The 18,552-nt window shown below is 38.6% G+C and overlaps 1 protein-coding gene across 1 annotated transcript; it reads left to right on the top strand.

Annotated features, from left to right (window-relative positions):
• Positions 1-1,135: 1,135 nt before the first annotated feature.
• rtca (RNA 3'-terminal phosphate cyclase) lies at positions 1,136-17,082 on the top strand. The gene is made up of 11 exons (XM_052011942.1): positions 1,136-1,281; positions 3,409-3,509; positions 6,725-6,868; positions 9,418-9,541; positions 10,993-11,051; positions 12,512-12,653; positions 13,465-13,589; positions 13,850-13,908; positions 14,275-14,369; positions 15,150-15,254; positions 16,448-17,082. The coding sequence occupies exons 1-11, from the start codon at positions 1,237-1,239 to the stop codon at positions 16,550-16,552; spliced, it is 1,104 nt and encodes a 367-aa protein (XP_051867902.1). The 5' UTR covers positions 1,136-1,236; the 3' UTR covers positions 16,553-17,082.
• Positions 17,083-18,552: the final 1,470 nt, after the last annotated feature.

Genomic DNA, 18,552 nt, shown 5'->3' with positions numbered 1-18,552 from the left:
TGGTACCTGTTCTCATGCTTCTGTATTTTCTGCCTGATGGAGGGGGGAGAAGTGAGAATGACTGGGGTGGGAGGGGTCCTTGATTTTGTTGGCTTCTTTCCCTAGGCAGCGGGAAGTGTAGACAGAGTCAATGGAGGGGGAGTCTGGTTTTCATGAGAGACTGGGCTGCATTCACAACTGTCTGCAATTTTTTGCAGTGTTGGGTAGAGCAGTTGCCATACCAAGCTGTTGTGCATCCAAATAGGATACTTTCCACGGTGCATCTGTAAAAATTGGTGAGGGTCATCGGGGCCATGCTGAATTTCCTTAGCCTTCTGAGGAAGTAGAGCTGCTGGTGTCCTTTCTTGGCTATATCATCTATGTGGCTGGACCAGGACAAATTGTTGGTGATGTTTACACCGAGGAACTTGAAGCTCCCTAACACGAGAACACTGCACGTTATGACTTGATACCCCAACACCAGCATGCTGTGCATATTGTGTGTTAGCATCCCAGCATCAACAAACTCTCAGTGCAACAGTTGGCACCTCCAACACCAGCACAGTGTCTAAAGAATCCAATGTGCATCCCATAAAATTACATTCTAATTTCTGCTCTACATGTATTCCACAAGTTAAAGCCCATCCAGTGGGATAGCACTCCACCTTTAGCTGAGGTTAATAAGGCTGTTAGAGGAAAAAGCAGAAGGGTTCACTGGAAAAGCAGATGGACTACAGAAAGCCTTTGTGGATCCTTGTGTCATTTTAGGGCACATACTCAGTTCTAGACTCCTATCTTATGACAAGGAGGTTACAAAGAATATTGTTTTTAACGGATTTGGCCATTGCTCGCAATGGCAGGGTGTGTTGCCCATCCCTAATTACCCCTGAGAATGTGAGTATGAACCACTTTCTACAATCACTGCCGTCCCGATGGTAAGGGGTGGGGTTTGAGTGGTGATTAACGAGGGCCAAAACAGAAAATGCCAGAAGAATTTAGCAGGTCACGCTGCTCGAGTCGGAAGAGAAACGGAGCTGACGTTCCGCATCAAAAACTCACTCAGATTAACCCGAGGGGTGGTTTTTAAATGGGGACTGAGTTAATGGGCGGGGTTTGAGCGGTGATTGGTGTGAGGGGCGGGGTTCGGAGTGCGAGGCGGAGCTTGGCCGGGTTAAGGTTTAAGGAGCCGGGTTGGCTTTTTCGTGCAGGTTCCTGTTTCAAGTGTGTGGTAGGGTTCTGTGGTTGCGGCGTGTGGCAATGGCTGGACACGTCCTTGAAATTGACGGTGGTATAATGGAAGGGGTGAGTGAGGCGTGGAGGTGGTCCCCGCGGTGAATCTCTTTGTTGGGCCTATGCTGCCTTTGGGGGTTTCACTCACGCTGATTGCGTGGTTTTGGGCCTGAGTGCAGAAACCTACCCATGATAATGTTTGAATGCAAATCGTAGGTAAGGTCGGAGCACGAAATAAAGCAGTCGGTCTCGGCCTGGTTATTGCCACGTCTCAATTCTCGACCCGTTACTTTAGTGCGCGCTTGACATTGGTCATTTACAATTAATGGTGGTAATTTAATGTCTGACACCTTGCTTGCGAGTAGCAAATTTTGTATTGGTCAGCCTTTTTTTTTGCCGGGTTTCAAGGGTTTAAGAAATTCGTATGACGTCTTTGGAAATTTGGGTTTCTGCATTCGAAAATATCTGTCTTTCTTCACCTCCCACCCCTAAGATCGTTAACAATGCCATAACGGGGAGTCCCTGCCTCTCTGAAGCATCACGGTGTACGTGATGGGGTTATGTTGGGCAAAAAGCGAAAATAAACGATTGATGGCATTCGGACCGATGGTATGGGTGGCTGTAGCGGCACTTCATGCGATCACTGATTGGAGAAGAAACTCTGATCCTATAATGATGCCTCCTTATGTCCTCTCATAGATCCCCTTACCTGCTAAAGACCTGTGTCATTTATGCGTAATTTGCGAACCTGTCGGTGGTTGTGAACAAATGTCACATGCATTGATAAGTCTGCCATGATGCAGTTGGTAGTGGTTTTGACTCGAATTAAGTTATAGATTCACATTCTTTTCTGAAGTCCTCCATGAGATCAACTTCCATGTGTGCACTGATATCTAGTTATAGAGTAATGGAAACAGGTCCTTCGGCCTGCTGACTCATCAAGCACCCTTCCCCAATAGAATTTGGGGTAGTTGATGGGAATAAGGAGAGAATAAAATGGTTTGGGGTAGGATTAGTGTAAATATGGGTGTTTGATGGTCAGCGTAGACTCGGGCTAAAGAGGCTGTTTCTGTGCAGTATTTCTATGACTTTATCTACTGCAAATGAAGTTATACATTCCTTTATAACTGAAATGTAACCTCTTAAACTTAATTCCACATGTAATAAAAGGATTGCATTGTTGGCTTTTCTCATTAGTTGGTGTGCTTGCATTGCTAGCCTTTTGCAAATCTTCACTTAGACATACAGATCATTCTGCATTACAGAGCTCAACAATCTCTCTCAATTAAGATGATTTGTCTGTTTTCTTGCCAAGATTGACACTTTCACATTTCCCCACATTACATTCCATTTGCTGAATTTTGCCCACTGACTTATCTATATGCCTACTGTTTTCTGTTATTTAGCCAACTTTCTATCCATGTCAATATGTCACCTGTTAGACTGTGAGATTTTATTTTTCCACAATAACCTTGAGGCAACACTCTGAAATGCCTCCTGACTATCAAAGTATAATGCATCCAGTGGCAGTTGGCTTTATTTAAGTTTAAAATACTAGCTTGGACCTATTTATCTCTCCGTAACAATTGAGTTTTACATTCATTTTATCATAATTGTTGCTACCTAAAAGGTGCCTTCATCTGAGGGCATTCATTATTCACAACAGTATTGCCTGATCTCAGCTTGTCTCTAGAATGTGTGATTCAAGGAAAGTATCCCAAATATGCTTAATGAACTCCTCTATTAGGTTATCTTTGTCCAACTGAATCATGGCAGACACATCAATATATCTGATATTTGAATGTAGATCAAAATCCTCCCCTGATTATCTCTGTATCTTTTGGCTAGTCTGTATTATTTATTTCTTTACATTCTATCCAACTGTGTAATTATTGTTAAGGGGCCTGTACAACATTCCTACAAGTGGCCTCTCTTCACCCAAACAGCTTCTACATCCTAGTTTCCTGACTTTATTTCATCCCTCTATTACACTTGACCATCATTAATTAACAGAATAATTCCTCCACCTTTTCATAGCTCCCTCTCCTCCTTAAATGCCATACCCTTCAATATTAGGTCCCAATCTATGTTGTCCTGCAACCATGTCTCTGTTATTGCTATCAGATCATATTTGTATGTTAAAGTTGCAATATAAATGCAGGTAGCTGTACGAATGTCAGTGGCATTTTCTTTCTCCAGGGAGGACAGATTTTACGTGTTTGTACAGCACTGAGTTGCCTTCTAGGAGCCAAGATAAAAGTCCACAATATCCGAGCAGGGAGAAGCACACCTGGCCTGCGGTAAGTGTACACGACTTATACTATCAGTTTTTTTTAACCTCCCCATCAAACTCTCTAACAAGCCCTGATTTATGTCACCTAATACCACACTATATAGTGCCTTTGTTCTTGAAGCAAATAAGGAACTTCATTAACTGTGAATGTCAACCTGACATAAAACTGAATTTAGTCAGCATTGTTAATAGACTTTAGCCATTAATAGGGTGGGTGAGGGGGTTATGGAATGTACAGTTAAAACTTGCAGCAGAAATGGAAGCCATTGAGTTTATTGTGACAGTGCTAAGTAAATTAGAGCAACACACAAAAAGCTGGAAGAACTTGGCAGGTCAGGCAGCATCTATGGAGGGAAACAGACTGTTGACATTTCGGGTTGAGACCCTTCATCTGGATTGGTGAAGGGTCTTGACCTGAACCGTTGACTCCCCATCCCCCCCCCCCCCCCCCCCCCCCCCGTAGATGCTGCTTGACCTGCTGAGTTCCTTTTTTGTGTGTTGCTATAATTCCAGCATCCTCATTCTCTTCTGTCTTTAAATTACAGTTGTTTATACAAATCTAATTTCCTTTAGCAAAAAAAAACCCAGAAAACTGGAGGAACTCAGCTGGTCAAACAGTATTTGTAGAAGCATAAGGTGTATGTTGATGCTTTGGTTCAAGACCCTTCACCAGTCCAAATGAAGGGTCTCAACCCAAAATGTCAACTGTCCAAGAATTGCCAAATGTGGTAGACCAGTTTGGAAGAGGTGCCGGTGAACCTCTGCCTCAGCTGAAAGGACTGCTTGGGTCCCTGAATGGTGGTGAGAGAGGAGATGAAGGAATCGGTGTTACACCAATGGTTGTAGGGGAAAATTCCAGGGGTGGTCAGGAGTGATGAATAGGCCAGGGAGTCGAGAAGAGAATGGTCTCCGTGGAAAGCTGAAAAGGGGGGGGGGGGGGGGGAGAGAGAGAGAGGGATGTGACTGGTTGTGGGATCACATTGGAGCTGGTGAAAATACTGGAGGATGATACGTTGGATGTGGAGATTGGTGAGTGAAAGGTGAGGATGAAGGGAACTCTTGCTCTTCTATCTAGAGAGGGTGGGTGAGAACAAGTGCAGGAAACGGGAAATGTGTGTGAAGGCTCCATCAACTACTGCACAAAGGCAGCCACATTTCTGGAAGGAGGAGGACATTTCAGAAGGTCTAGAGAAGAAAGCCTCGTCTTGAGAACAGATACAGCAGAGGTGGAGAAAATGAGAAAAAGGCATAGCATCCTTATAGGAGACAAGATGGGAGGAGGTATAGTTGAGGTACCTCTAGGAGTCAACTTGCACCTTTTGCCTCCATGGATGCTGCTTGACCTGCTGAGTTCTTACAGCATTCTATTTTTTGTTCCAGTTTCCAGCACCTGCAGTCTTTGTTTTCTAATTTCCTTTAGCTGTTTATATCTTAAAGTTCTTGTCTACTTCCCCTTTAAATCATTGTTATCTCTGCTGCAATTACTATTTAAGAATGTAAGAAATAGAAGCAAGACCTGGCCATTTGGCCATTTGGTCCTTTGCTCCACCATTCATCAAGATCATGGCTGATCTCCTACTTTGACACCATTTTCCTGGATGAACAACATATCCTTGATTCCCGTACTGTCCAGAAATCTATTGATCTGTTTTGGATAAACTCAATGACTGAGCCTCCACTGCCCTCGGGCATGGAAAATTCCAAAGATTCAACATCCTCTGCATGAAGAAATTTCTCCTCATCTCAATCCTAAATGACTGACATCTGGTTCTAGTAATTTAGCCAGGGAAATAACTCCCTGAATCCAGCCAGTCAAGTATTTTGTAAATTTCAATGTGATCTTCTTTCATATTTCTAAACTTCATGGAATACAGGCATAATCTACTTGATCTGTCCTCACACAGTGAACCAGTCTGGTGAATATTTTCTGCACTCCCTCTATGACGAGTATGTCCTTTTTCTTGAGTTAAGAGACCAAAAATGTAACCAGACCATTACTATCTTTACATCCATCTCTTCCAGAACTCTGAAATAGATCATCCATTTCTGATTTACTTTTAATTACATTAGGAACTAGAGTAGGCCATTTGGCTTCTTGAGCCTGCTCTGCCATTCAACAAGATTGTTGTTATCTTCTACCTCTGTACCATCTTCCTGCCTTATCCCTTGATTTCTCTCACAATCAGAAACCTGAAACCACATAAAAAGATGGACCACATTTCCTGTTGGGTTTTTGTGTCTTAAAGGAATACCCTTGTTACTTTAAATGGAAGCCATTGCCTGCCCACCTTTTTGTACCTTTCAATGTATTTTCCCAATCAAGTACAGGCAGCTTTTCCCTTCATACCTTTTAAGGCCCTAGTTTCAGATTAATTGTATCACTTTCAAACTCAGTGGAATAATTTTAAAATGGCTTCCATTTAAAGAAACAAGGGTATTCCTTTAAGGCACAAAAATGCAACAGGAAATGTGGTCCATCTTTTTTGTGTGTGATCGACAGGTTTCTGGATGGAATAATTGTGGATGCTGCCTTGTGTAAAGGTCTTTTACGGCAAAATTATCAATTAGCCCTTTCTCATACAATAAATTTGAAATATCCCCCTTTTTCCTTAGTTCATCCCTAAAAATATTAATCTAAAACATCATCTTGCATAAATGTTATTAATTTGTCCTCCATTACTACTAATATGACTTGTCCAGTCTATATGTAGATTAGTTTCCCATGATTACTGTATTTGTTACATGAATTGCTAATTTCCTGACTTCTTGTGATAATTAGTTTCCTAATAACCTGTGAGGGGTGGGGAAGAGGGAACTCTTATTTCACTTCATTCTGTGTTGTTATTTATGCTCACTTGTTACCACTTGGATGGTTTGTAAACAATTCCCAGTGGGTGAGAACTTTCAAGAAAAGATTGTCTTAACTTTAGTTACAGTTTGCAGTGTCTTTTATAGCCCCAAATGGCTGGTGTCAGAAACTGAAGAGCACTTACATTGTACAAAAATCAAGATATTCTCATGAATTAGTCCGAGGCACATGGAAGACAGTTTGTTCATCACCAGCTATAATGTCCTTAATTTGAGGCTCTTGTCCTGGAGATCGATTTAGATTCTAATTACCAATGTAATCTTAATAAACACAAATTTCCATGAGAAGACCTTTTTAAAAAAAAAATGGTTCTTGATTGGATAAATACTAAAATACAAAATTTTGATTTTAAGGCCTCAGCATCTGTCAGGACTCGAGATGATCCGTGATTTATGTGATGGTTGCCTTGAAGAAGCCAAAGTTGGTTCCACAGAAATCTACTTTTCTCCGGGTAAAATCAAAGGAGGTAACCACGTTGCAGATACAAAAACAGCTGGGTAAGCATAGGTACCCATAGTTGCATATTCATGCAGAAAAAAAAATGTCTTGCTATGTTCTTTTTCCCCTTTTGTGTCCCTTAATTTGAAGACAGATAGTTCTTGGTATCTGCAATGGCTATCAAACATTGGCTTGCTCATCAGTGGGAAACAAATAACCAATTTATTTTTACCTTAATTACCAACAAATAAATGTCTCAAATACCCTAATTACTAGGGCTTCTGATAAATTTTAGCTTAGAAGTTTGTGAAAGATGCAAATATTTAACTCAAACTGGTGATGGTCTTTAAAGTTCTGATGTTTGATATTGTTAGGATTAATTGAGCATCTGAAGATATAGTGGGAAAGCTTCTGTCATGGCATCCTGGATTCTAAGGATTTTGGTAAGAGGAAGTGTCTGGTGATGGTCTTCAGCTTCCCTGAAAGGGCTAGTTTGAACTGTGATACAGCTTCCCATCATTCACTTTTACATGGGAGGGCATCACAACTGATCTTTTCGTCCTTTTTCCGCCCCCCCCCCCCCCCAAATTGTCTGCATGATGTTTCCAGCAAAGCTGTGTTCATTTTATTACAGTATGTAATATTGTGAATTTTGCATATTGTATTTTGTAGATGATGAACACTACAATAAGTGAAAATATCTTTAAGTTTATATCACAGGTCACTTTTTTTTACCTCTTTGATTTGGCTTCTGAAGTTCTCCCCATTTATGACCAGAGTTCACGTTAAGCCCATCGCTTGCCTGTCTTTTTTTGGTATGCACTGCACATATTAATATAGTGCCTCTAATGTAGGAGGCACTGAGCTCAAGTAGGTGTTGGGAGAGGTAACCAAAGGTTTAGACAAAAGTTGAAGGGTGAGGTGGAGAAATATTAGGAATGTAATTCTAGAGCTTTCCAATATGGCAGAAAGTATGGATCACCATGTTAGAAGAAAGTGGGGGGTGATGATGTTGTACAAGGTTCAAGAAGTGCTGGAGGAGTTCATGGTAAGAGGATGGAGACAGTGAAGATTTAAATATAAGATATAACTTTATTAGTCACGTACTCAAAACACAGTGAAATGCATCTTTGCGTAGTGTTCTGGGGGCAGCCCGCAAGTGTTGCCACGTTTCCTGTGCCAACATAGCATGCCCACAACTTCCTAACCTGTACGCCTTTGGAATGTGGGGGGAAAAAACCAGAGCACCTGGAGGAAACCCACGCAGACACAGGGAGAACATATAAACTCCTTACAGTGGCTGGAATTGAACCCAGGTCACTGGTGCTGTAAAGTGTTATGCTAACCTCTACACTACCATGCCTGCTGTCAAAATAGGAAGTCTACTGTGCTTATTGGAGGCAGTTGCCTCTATTAGACAAATGATGCCTACTATGAGCAGTTTTCTACTGAAGACGCTTGTAAAAGTACCACTTTTCAACTACCAATTTCAGCTGCATTGGCTAGTCTATCCTGTTCAAAGAGCAATTAAGTTTAACTCTTCAACCACAGAAATGAATGACTCTCTGCTTCAGTACCACTCTTTGCCAATAGGTTTAATTGCTGCTTTACTGGGAAAACTTCAAGGCATTTTGTCAAGTATTTGTAGCTGTGAAATTTTGTTCCTTTTGTGCGATTAGTTCTGGCCAGTATGGTCAAGAGTGGTAAGTTCTTGTCCCCACAGATTTGATATGCAGTAATATATAAAGCAGCTGTAAATACTCAGTTATTACTCATTTCTATGCTGGAAAGTGAGGATGTAGTCCTGTGATCTTTATCAGATTAAAGCCTCCAAATATATCTATGCCAGGAAACCGCTTTGTTTTCCCCCCAAAAAAAACAAAATTGGGCTTCAGCCCCAGATTGTTGTTCAGTTCTCAACTATTAAGAGCCATAAATCTGAACAAAAATATCTCCCTTGAAGTAATTACTTACTTTCCCCTGGAAGTCATCATGTAATGCTGATTATTTCACATTGGTACTACAATGATACATAGCTACCATCTACACGTGTAAACATTTCCTTATCAGTTGGTTGTTTAACCATTTGCAGATGAAATATCTCATCATTTTTGAGCTTGGCCTGTGTTTCACCTTTTGTTATCAGTGTTCTCAGCTGTCTGTCTGGTAGTTACAAAATTTTACTTTGCATATTCTTGTGTTGCACTGCTGCATCCATTATAAGAGGTGCAGTGGGAGATTGGGAACGAATGTAGCTTGGTAAGTGATCAATGGGTGAATGCAAATTTAGAATGGGATGTAGCAGCAGATTTTCTTGCTAGTTGAATTTTGTGGAGATTAGAAAATGAGGTGGGCCAGGAAAGAATTGCTATGATGGTTTCTGGAGATAGCAAAGGCCACAAAGTTTTCCCAGGAGATGGAATGAAGTGAGGATTGTCGGGTGAGCCTTTTTATTACCGATAAGCCAATCTGTGTCTCTGCTGTGCTCATGAGAAGCTTCTGAAGTTTCTAAATTGCTGACTTATTTTTGTCAGAATGACATTTGTTATGGACAGTGTTTCCATTGTGATATGCCATTAATTAAGGTCAATTGTGTTTTGTTTACCAGGAGCGTCTGTCTATTAATGCAGGTCTCCATTCCGTGTGTACTCTTTGCTGCTTCTCCATCAGAACTGATTTTACGAGGAGGCACGAATGCTGAGATGGCTCCACAGATTGATTATACCTTGCAAGTAAGAGCCAGCATAGTGCTCAATGATCTGGAAGGGTAATGGTGTGTGTACACTTTCCTAGCAGCAGTATTGACTTTCAATTCATTTACATGTGTGCACATTTAGAGATGTTTCTAAATGGATACTTCCATTTTGTTTAGTTTCTTTGGACCTTTTATTCACTGAACATAAATTTAACAAAAAAAGTTGACTTAGAGGAACCTTTCAAAATGGCATTCAGCCTGTCATTTGCAGCAGTGTCTCTAATTTCCATATGCTGTATCTTTGATTTCATTTAGCATTGGTTTCCTCTCAAAATGATTGTGATTAGAGCCTTGTTTTACAAAGATGTGCCCTCATTCTGTCCCTTTCACAAAACTATCCTGTAGACTATATATTCTGTTCACTACTCAGTGGCTTGGACATTTGACTCAATAGCTACTGTATGGGAAGTGTATTTTTATCCTTAAAAAGTTTCTCTTTAAATAACAATGGCTGATTGAAATTAATTGGACAATATTTGAAAACACAATGTTTTTCAGATTTCATACCATGTTTTCTGTTTTTATAATCCTTATTGCTATAAATTACCCAACTAATCTTTTTGGTTTTGTTTGTGTAAAATCAAATGAGGAATGGTTCTGCACTCAAAGTATATAACAAATAACAGCAATAACATCTAATATCAGTTGAAAATTGCAAAATCTTTTACAGGAGTATTTAAACAAAAAAAAAGAGCTTGGAAAGGGGACTAAACGATAATGAGCACCTTACAATGGGAAAAGAGAGGGATAAAGTTCAGTGAGGGAATTCTAGGCCTTGGGACATTGGCAGTCATACTTTTAGCTGTCAGTGGCAGACAAATCTTAATGTGATATGATTTTGGCTAGAGGAGCTTGAAGAGATGAGGAGGAGTGAGAGATTTGAAATGGCTTGTGAGTTTTAGGGGGATTCTGAGGATACAAGTAGAGAAGGATGCAAAAGAATATGGTTCTTTTTATCAATTACAGATGAGTCTGTGAGACTGCATGAGATGCCAAGGCTGTGAATATGCATTGGCAAATTTGTATCGAGAGGAGATGTTTTAAGGCAGTGATGAATGTGGTGGAGGATGCACTGGCTGGAGGGAACAAGTCAGTACAGATATCTTAAGAATTTTTTTGTTACCTGTTTAGGATGATAAAGAGAATTTTAATAACAAGTTGAAAGCAGAATAGTTGAGATCCTCAGGAGGAGAAAGGTGTCAGGTGTAGGGAAGTGTCAGACCAAGGTATGATTTAGTGATGAAATGCACACCGCCACCATGAAAATCTGACGGCAAACATCCAAACTTTAACTTGCAGCACAGAAGACACCAATTAGGCTCTTGTTCAGTTGTGTTTAGACTAATGGTAGCTATACGAAAACAATTTTAATTTTGTCTTCTTAAAAGTCAGAAGCAAATTTCAATAACTGAATGTTCTGTTTTACAGGTATTTAAACCAATCATTGAAAAGTTTGGATTTCAGTTCAACTGTGATTTAAAAATGAGGTGGGTTTTAAGCACTGGAGTTGGAAAGTTTGATTTGTATTTGAATGATGACCTGAGCTAATGCCGCTGCTGGAGATTCTTGCCTTCATCCTTTAGTACACAAAGTGAAAATTATTTAATATTGAAATTTGTTGTCAGTTGGCACATTTCTAGCTCCATAGGAATATTGGATAATAAAATACAAGGTAATATTGAAAATTATTTTTCAAACACAGCATTTAACATAACAATACAAGATTGGGCCAGGGTTGATTTTCATATCTGTAGATGCTTTCTAAGTGTGATTTTTGGATACTAGAAGTGTTAGACTGATATGATAACTGTTCACAATATTAGAAACATTCCTTTATTCTCTTCACATTTGATTTCTAGCTTTTCTCAGTTGTGATGAAAGGTCATCGACCTGGAAGGTTAATTATTTTTTTCTTTCTCCAGTTGTTGCTTGACCCAAGATTTTTTAGAATTTTAGATTTCCAGCAGCATAGTTTTGTTTGCTTTTCAAGTAATAAATGTGGACGCCTATGAATGGGAATGAAGCATAATATCTGAATGATCCAGAGGAATTTGTGCACCTCCAGTAGGAAGTGGTTTGGGGTTTTCTGACAGTGGTGATGGGCCCAAGAATTGCTGTTAACATCTAAATGAACATTGAGGTGAATTGTGGTGTACCCCTTTAAAAACTCATCAGATGTAGCTATGATGTCCCCTGCTGCTGATGATTATGTTGAGGAAATGGGTACCTGTAACTGGCAGGAAAGTAATCAATTTATTGGATTAAGTGGCTTTCTTGTACTTGGCAGGTCAGGCAGCATCTGTAAAGTTTATATTTTAAAAAAAACAGTTCATGTTTCAGGTCAATGACCTTTCGTAAGAATCTGGAAAAGCTAGAAAATCTACAACACTTTAAGACTCAGAAGGGTGAGGGCTGGTGAGAACAAAGGGAATGTCTGTGATGGGGTGGAAAACAAGAGAAACAATGACTCATGGTGTTGGTGCCAGCTGAGAGAAAGTGGTGAAGGTTTGCTAATTGCATCTGAGTGTTTCTAGTATTTTCTGTTTTTATTTTGGATTCCAAGCATGTGCAGTTTTTAAGTAATGATTAGAAACCATTTATAAATCTGTGGGTTAGGTGTTGGGCATGACACCATGGAGAACTTGGCTCTTCCCATGTTTTGGTGATACATTTGCTGTACAACACAAGACACTTATTGATACTTAAATGCCTGTTCTTATATAAATCAAGATGCTGAACATTGCTGTGGTATCCTTCAGTAAGAGGGCATCAAAACCAAGTTGTGATTACCTATCCAAATGTGAACATTTTCTAGCAGAGTAGTGATCTGGACTGGGGGACTCTGGTGATTTACCCACTTTGCCATTCTGTTTCATCTGGCACTTCAGATTAATAATGTGGGGGTGAAGACTGGTATGTTTGAATCACCAGAAGTTTTGCATTGCAGAGGTTACTATCCAAAGGGTGGAGGTGAGGTGAGAATAAAAATGTCTCCAATAAAACAACTTGCTCCAATAAACATGACAGAACGAGGAACCATTACAAAGATCCATGGGAGAGCCTTTGTAGCTGGAGTTCTACCATTTAAAGTAAGTGGTAAATCTTACAATAATATTTAAATGTTACATAATTATAGCTTTTCTATTTTCATTTATACAAACTTGATTTTTTTGCTTCAAAAGGAGCATTTCAGTTTTTGGTTTTGCCTTGGATAATGTATCCAATGGTTACAGAAAGGACAAAAGATGTATGCAGAATTGAAACCTGGAGAGTCTAATCCCTGGTCAAATGAAGTATGCTGTCTTACTGGGTATAGTTTATGATGGTTGTATCTGCTAAACCTGTGGTACTACCCATTTAGAAATGCTTCCAATCAGGAAATTGCACTGAAAGACAAACACAAATTACGTTGGGATTGCACATTGCTCATAGGAGCATTAGATGAGCTTGGAGGCAATACTGAGAAAGTACACAAATATTCTCTTGTGGCAGTGTGAGGATGCTAGGCAGCATTGGAGAATTAATATAGTCCCATACTCCAGACCAGTGCCTCTTTGGTCACTTTCCTGTTTTGGATCATAAATTATCAAATTGATTAAATTCCATTTCACAATTTACTCTGGTGGGATTTTAAACTCCAAATCTCTGGCTTTCAAGTGCTCAATTCAGTGCAGCAGAAACATGATTTTGACAGGCTGTGATAACTTGACAGCTTAAATGACCATCTTTTATTGGATGTAACAGTTTTCTGCAGAAGATTGCAAATTTCTGTTCTGTAGGTGGCAAACATGTTACTTTCTGATCATTGAAAAATAATTCACTGTATTAATCACTTAGTTCTTAAAAAAAATGTATGTGCTGAGATAAGTGAGAGCTAATGTTGTTTTTCCTTTTTATTAGCTTGCAAATGAGATGGTATCTGCAGCCATTCGGTGCATCAGGAAAGAAATGCGTGACACTTATGTAAATATCCAACCTATTCAGGAGCCCAAGGATAAGGCTTTTGGGAACGGAAATGGAATTGTGTAAGAAGCAAAATTCTACCATTGCACTTGAATGATATGTTCTCTTCTACTTTAGAACCTGGAAGCTCCAGAATCTTAAAAGAGCATAAACTATTCCTGCAGCTCTTGGTATTTGTTTTCCTCTTCACCCCACCATGTCACTTTAAGTGAATTCATAAACTGAACATGTGCAAAAGGTTTAATACTAATTTCTGTGTGATCTTTAGAAAAACCTACAAAAAATAGTTCTCATTTCTGGATCTAATTTTTTCTTTATCTAGTATCTTTGCTGAAACTTCTACGGGATGTATACTTGCAGGATCTGCCCTTGGTAAAAGAGGTAAGATTGTAGTGTTGTATGACATTAACAAGAAATGAATAGTAAATGAATGTATGGAGCTGCTATTAATCTACAACTACTACTTGCTTATATATCACCTTTTTAATATGCTCAAATATCCAAAGGCTCTTCATGGGAGCTTCCTCATACAAAGTCTGCTAGCAAGCTAGAATAGTTTGAGCAGTGGAAATGATGAAAAACCATTGGGCATAGTGAGAGCAATAACAGTAAGGTTAAAAGACGAAAGATGGAGCCCATAGTGATGACTAATGCCCATTGGATTTGTGACAGTCATTGAAATTTGTCAAGAAATAAGGTTTGCAGATTAAGCCAAAATACTGAGACTAGACTGTTTCTGAAATACAGGAGTTTCTGCAGACAGAGTTGGAATTGAAGCTGCTGAAATGTTGTTGATGAATCTTCGACATGGTGGATGTGTGGACCAGTACTTGCAGGACCAGGTATAGGGCATAAGCAGATTACTTAAATAACTTTTAAAATGTAAATGTTTTTGAAAAGATTTATTGACCCCTATTATCCTAAAATTATTTTCTTCCTCCTTGCTCCCAGTTGTACAGGCCTTTTCTGCTGCTGGCTCTGATAGTCAAATCCACAGTCAAGTAGTCCCCATTATGTGGGGCAGGGGTGAATTCTAATAGTGTCTCAAGCATTCTATTGCATTAATCTCATTCTGAACTTTATAAAATGTCATTGTTAAATGTAATTTGACAAAAAGCCTAAAAGCTTCTATTTAGGTCGTGGTTCTTTATATGTTAATCATTCAGCACAAAACTAGCCCATATCCAATGCAAGTACCTATCTATATTTCTGTAATTTTAACACAAAAACATCTTTGTTCATAAAAACAACATTTTGGCTGGACATAGAAGTGTGGCCATAAATTCATGTGGGTAAAGACAACACAAAGGCATACCTTGTATATTGCATTAGTTTTATTGTCCTACTTATCTATACTCCCATGCTTGGTCAGGGTAAAGAGGAAGAGGTGAGATGTTTTAGTGCCTGTTTTGACTCTAGCAGTTTTATTTCAAATTTGATGTTTTTTTTAGTAAAAGTGTGATTCTATTCAATAGCATTACTTTGGTCTTTGTTCTAAAAAATCAAGTTCCTTCCATGTATAGCCCTGAGTAAAAGTATAAGTAATTGTCTCAGTGGATATTGAAATTGTAGTGTTACATAACCATGAACTTTTCCAATTGCTTATTTCTTTTTTGGCTCAGATCATTATTTTCATGGCTCTTGCTAATGGTGTCTCCAGAGTAAGAACTGGCCCATTGACCCTTCACACTCAGACTGCTATGCACTTTGCAGAAATACTAACTAAGGTCAGTATATTTGTTATCTATTAAAAATTTCTGGCAACATAATTGTTTTAATCAATTTTACTTATGGTATTTTCCTCGTGCTTAACATGAGGTCTCTGGAAAATATTTTGTCGCTTTTGGAATGCATGATAGCTATCACAGATTACCATAACCGGTTGAAACTGAAGGGTTAAGTGCAAAACAGTTTTATGCTAACCCTAAATCATTTTTAGGCCAAATATACCACAGTTAGCAAAACTTTACCCTATACTACAACATGCCCCATCTGCCTCAGGAAACTGAAGTGCAGCATTTCAACTTCCATTTACTTTAATAGTGTTTCCCCAAGGCAATACTTTACAGAAGTTCTGGTAAGTGGGTTGCTATCGTCTATGTTGTGGCTGTCGTACTTTGGGTGTCCAATGTATAATTTTGTTGCAGAGAGCAATCTTCAAATATAAGTAGAAGATGGAAAAATGTCATCCCAATGAATTTTTTTAGTCTGGCAATAAATTTTAACTTCTGACTCTACCATTTTCATGTATTTAGGGGAAAAGCTTTGATAGATAATGATACATAAACACATTCAGATTATCATGTTGCAGGTCTTTGTTATTAATAAAGAATGCAAAGTATCCATAAACTGTACAAGTCTCCAAAATGAATAATTGTTTCATCTGTAGAGCATCCTGACAAATAAGAAGTTAACTTTGACTTGAATAATATTACACCTGATGCTTTTTTTCACTACAATTAGAATAATGCATTAGATATCATGCATTACATGGTATAACATTTTAATGCTTTTCCAAACAATATATCTGATTTAACTTTGATCAAAGGCAGAACTGCATCTATACGAATGTTGTGCTCTGGATATGGACATGCAAGCGTTCTGGGGCAGACCAATCCAATAGTTATTAATTGACCAAAAAGCCTCAATAAAAGTGTTTACAGAATGGCATTATAACTTGGCTATGGTATAACTTTTTGCTGTATTCTCTGTACACTTCACTGGAGTATCCTATTGGCTCTTTTCATTTGAATAAAGTAAACCTAATTAAAATGATTCCTTGACCTTCATTTCCAAAGCTACATTCTGCATTGTATTCAGGTTCTAGGAAATCCAATGATATGTTCTTGTACTGATATAAGTCTCTTGTACTAGATGTGATGTGTTAAGACAGGTTTCATTTGTTTTGTATTTCTTTCAGGCTAAGTTTACTGTGAATAAAATAAATGATCAAGAATCTGGATCAGAAAGATGTATCATAGAATGTGAAGGGATAGGAATGACAAATCCCACTTCTGATATCTAAAAATGTATATACCATCCAAAAAAACTATGGAAGCTCTATATTTTTCAGTACTTTGGAGATTCTTAATCCAAGTAACTGCTTCATGTAAGACTTGAATTTACAAAAATAAACATTGCATTATTATCTGAGTTTCTTGTTGATACACTGACATAGGGAAGAGAAGTTAACTGAATAACAGCAACTTTCAAAGATCTCAATCAAAGGAGAATGCAGAATAATTTTGGGAAGTGAAAAGGATTTGAGCTTTTTAGAGCACTTTAATCGATTATAGAATATTTCTGTTTTGTTTACTGCTGATCCAGCAAGAGAAATGGTATTGCATCAAATAACAGACATTTCAAAGTGAAAATTCTACTATAATGATAACAATTACAACAACTTAAATTCTCAACAGTTTTTGTGCATGGCTTTACTGCAATGCAGCAAATGAACTATAATGAAAGATGTACATTTGAATATTGTGTATAATTTTCATTTACAGTGACTGATAACATCAAATTTGCTTAGGAATAAAAATGAACAGTCATTAATCAATTAGATCAATTGACTGGTAATTTGACTCCTTTTTTTTTTCTGCTTTTATTTATTGATCTTTTCATTTGACTTGCTGTTCCTAGACTCATGATTTTCATTACACTGTGGGGAGGTGAGGAGGAAGAAGGGATCTATGGTGGAAGGGAGGGTATTGGGGTGAATTGTAGAATACAAAGCCGAGGTGTTGGAACAAAGGTGACAACATTGGGGTAAAGAACTGGGAATGTACAAGGTGTCTAAAGAATGCAAAGTTCTGGGGAACAGATTGCAGAACTAAAATACCTTTTGTTACGGACTCGGTGAATGTCCCTTTAAGATAGAGTAGTAGCGTGTGTGGCGTGCTTACGTCAACCAAAGATAAAGAACATAATGATGTTGTTGAAGTCAGAGAGAGAAAAGGGAGAGAGACACCAGCCTGCTAGTTTCTCTATCGATGGATGAGAAACAATAACTGTCTGTCACTGCAATCCACATATGGAAATTGGAAGTAATCCAGTGGAGTTCACTTTGTTGCTGACCTGTAGAAGGAAACAGGTATTTGTGTGGACGATCATGAGTCGGATGCTTTTTCGGGTGAGGAAGTCACTATCGCGTAAACACTGAGGTGTCATTTGGGTTCCATCGTGGAACATTTGGATTTTGTAACTACTCTCTCTATGTTCTCTACATCTGTGTCTTATCTTCAGACAATGGTGGTTGTTGAAGAAGCCTTTACTCACGTTTCACCTTATGGCTTGCTGAACTGAACTGTAAGAACCATTCCTGGACTTGGAGTTTGGGACTTTGCCACACACACACACACACACACACACACACACACACACACACACACAAAGAGTTTAGTTTTTGGGGTTAATGTTCAAGGTTTAACATTTTTACTTCTAACACTAACATTTTACTTTTTTTATAAGTAGTGATTAATAAATTAGTTTTTAACACTGAATCATGACTCAGTGTGTTTCTTTTGTTGCTGGTTTGTAACACTTTTGATAATGCAATTTGTGTGTGGGTGAAAATTTAATTTTAAGGATTAGATGGATTGTAAGCAAATAGAACTGTGCAAGACACGTAACTAGGAGTGTAGTTTGGATGAGCTGAAATTCACAAATGTTGGATGTGAAGTGGAAGGAAACCAAACAGAATCATTACAATAAGTGAGGCTGAAGTTAAAATCAGGATGAATGATTTTGTTGCAGATGAGTGGAGGCTGGTAATGTAACAGAAGAGAGTTATTAGACTTTGTGCAGGAGAGAATACAAGACAAGTATTTACACTTGGAATTGTTTATGGTGACGAGGTTGCAAACCATTGTCCCCTACCTCAGATGAGGTGTGGCAATGGTACAAAATTAATGTCCAAGGATTATTTCCGTCTTCCTGGGCTTTAGGTATTAAGTGCTGATATAACTTTTGAGCTCTAGTTTCTATTGATTGATTGTGCAGTTTGACAGAGAACTGGGTGTGGTT

Source organism: Pristis pectinata, chromosome 3 (assembly GCF_009764475.1).
Source record: "Pristis pectinata isolate sPriPec2 chromosome 3, sPriPec2.1.pri, whole genome shotgun sequence".
In the NCBI taxonomy this organism is placed as follows: Eukaryota; Metazoa; Chordata; class Chondrichthyes; order Rhinopristiformes; family Pristidae; genus Pristis; species Pristis pectinata.
The sequence above is the reverse complement of the archived record's forward strand: the minus strand, read 5'-3'. Positions and strand labels throughout refer to the sequence as shown.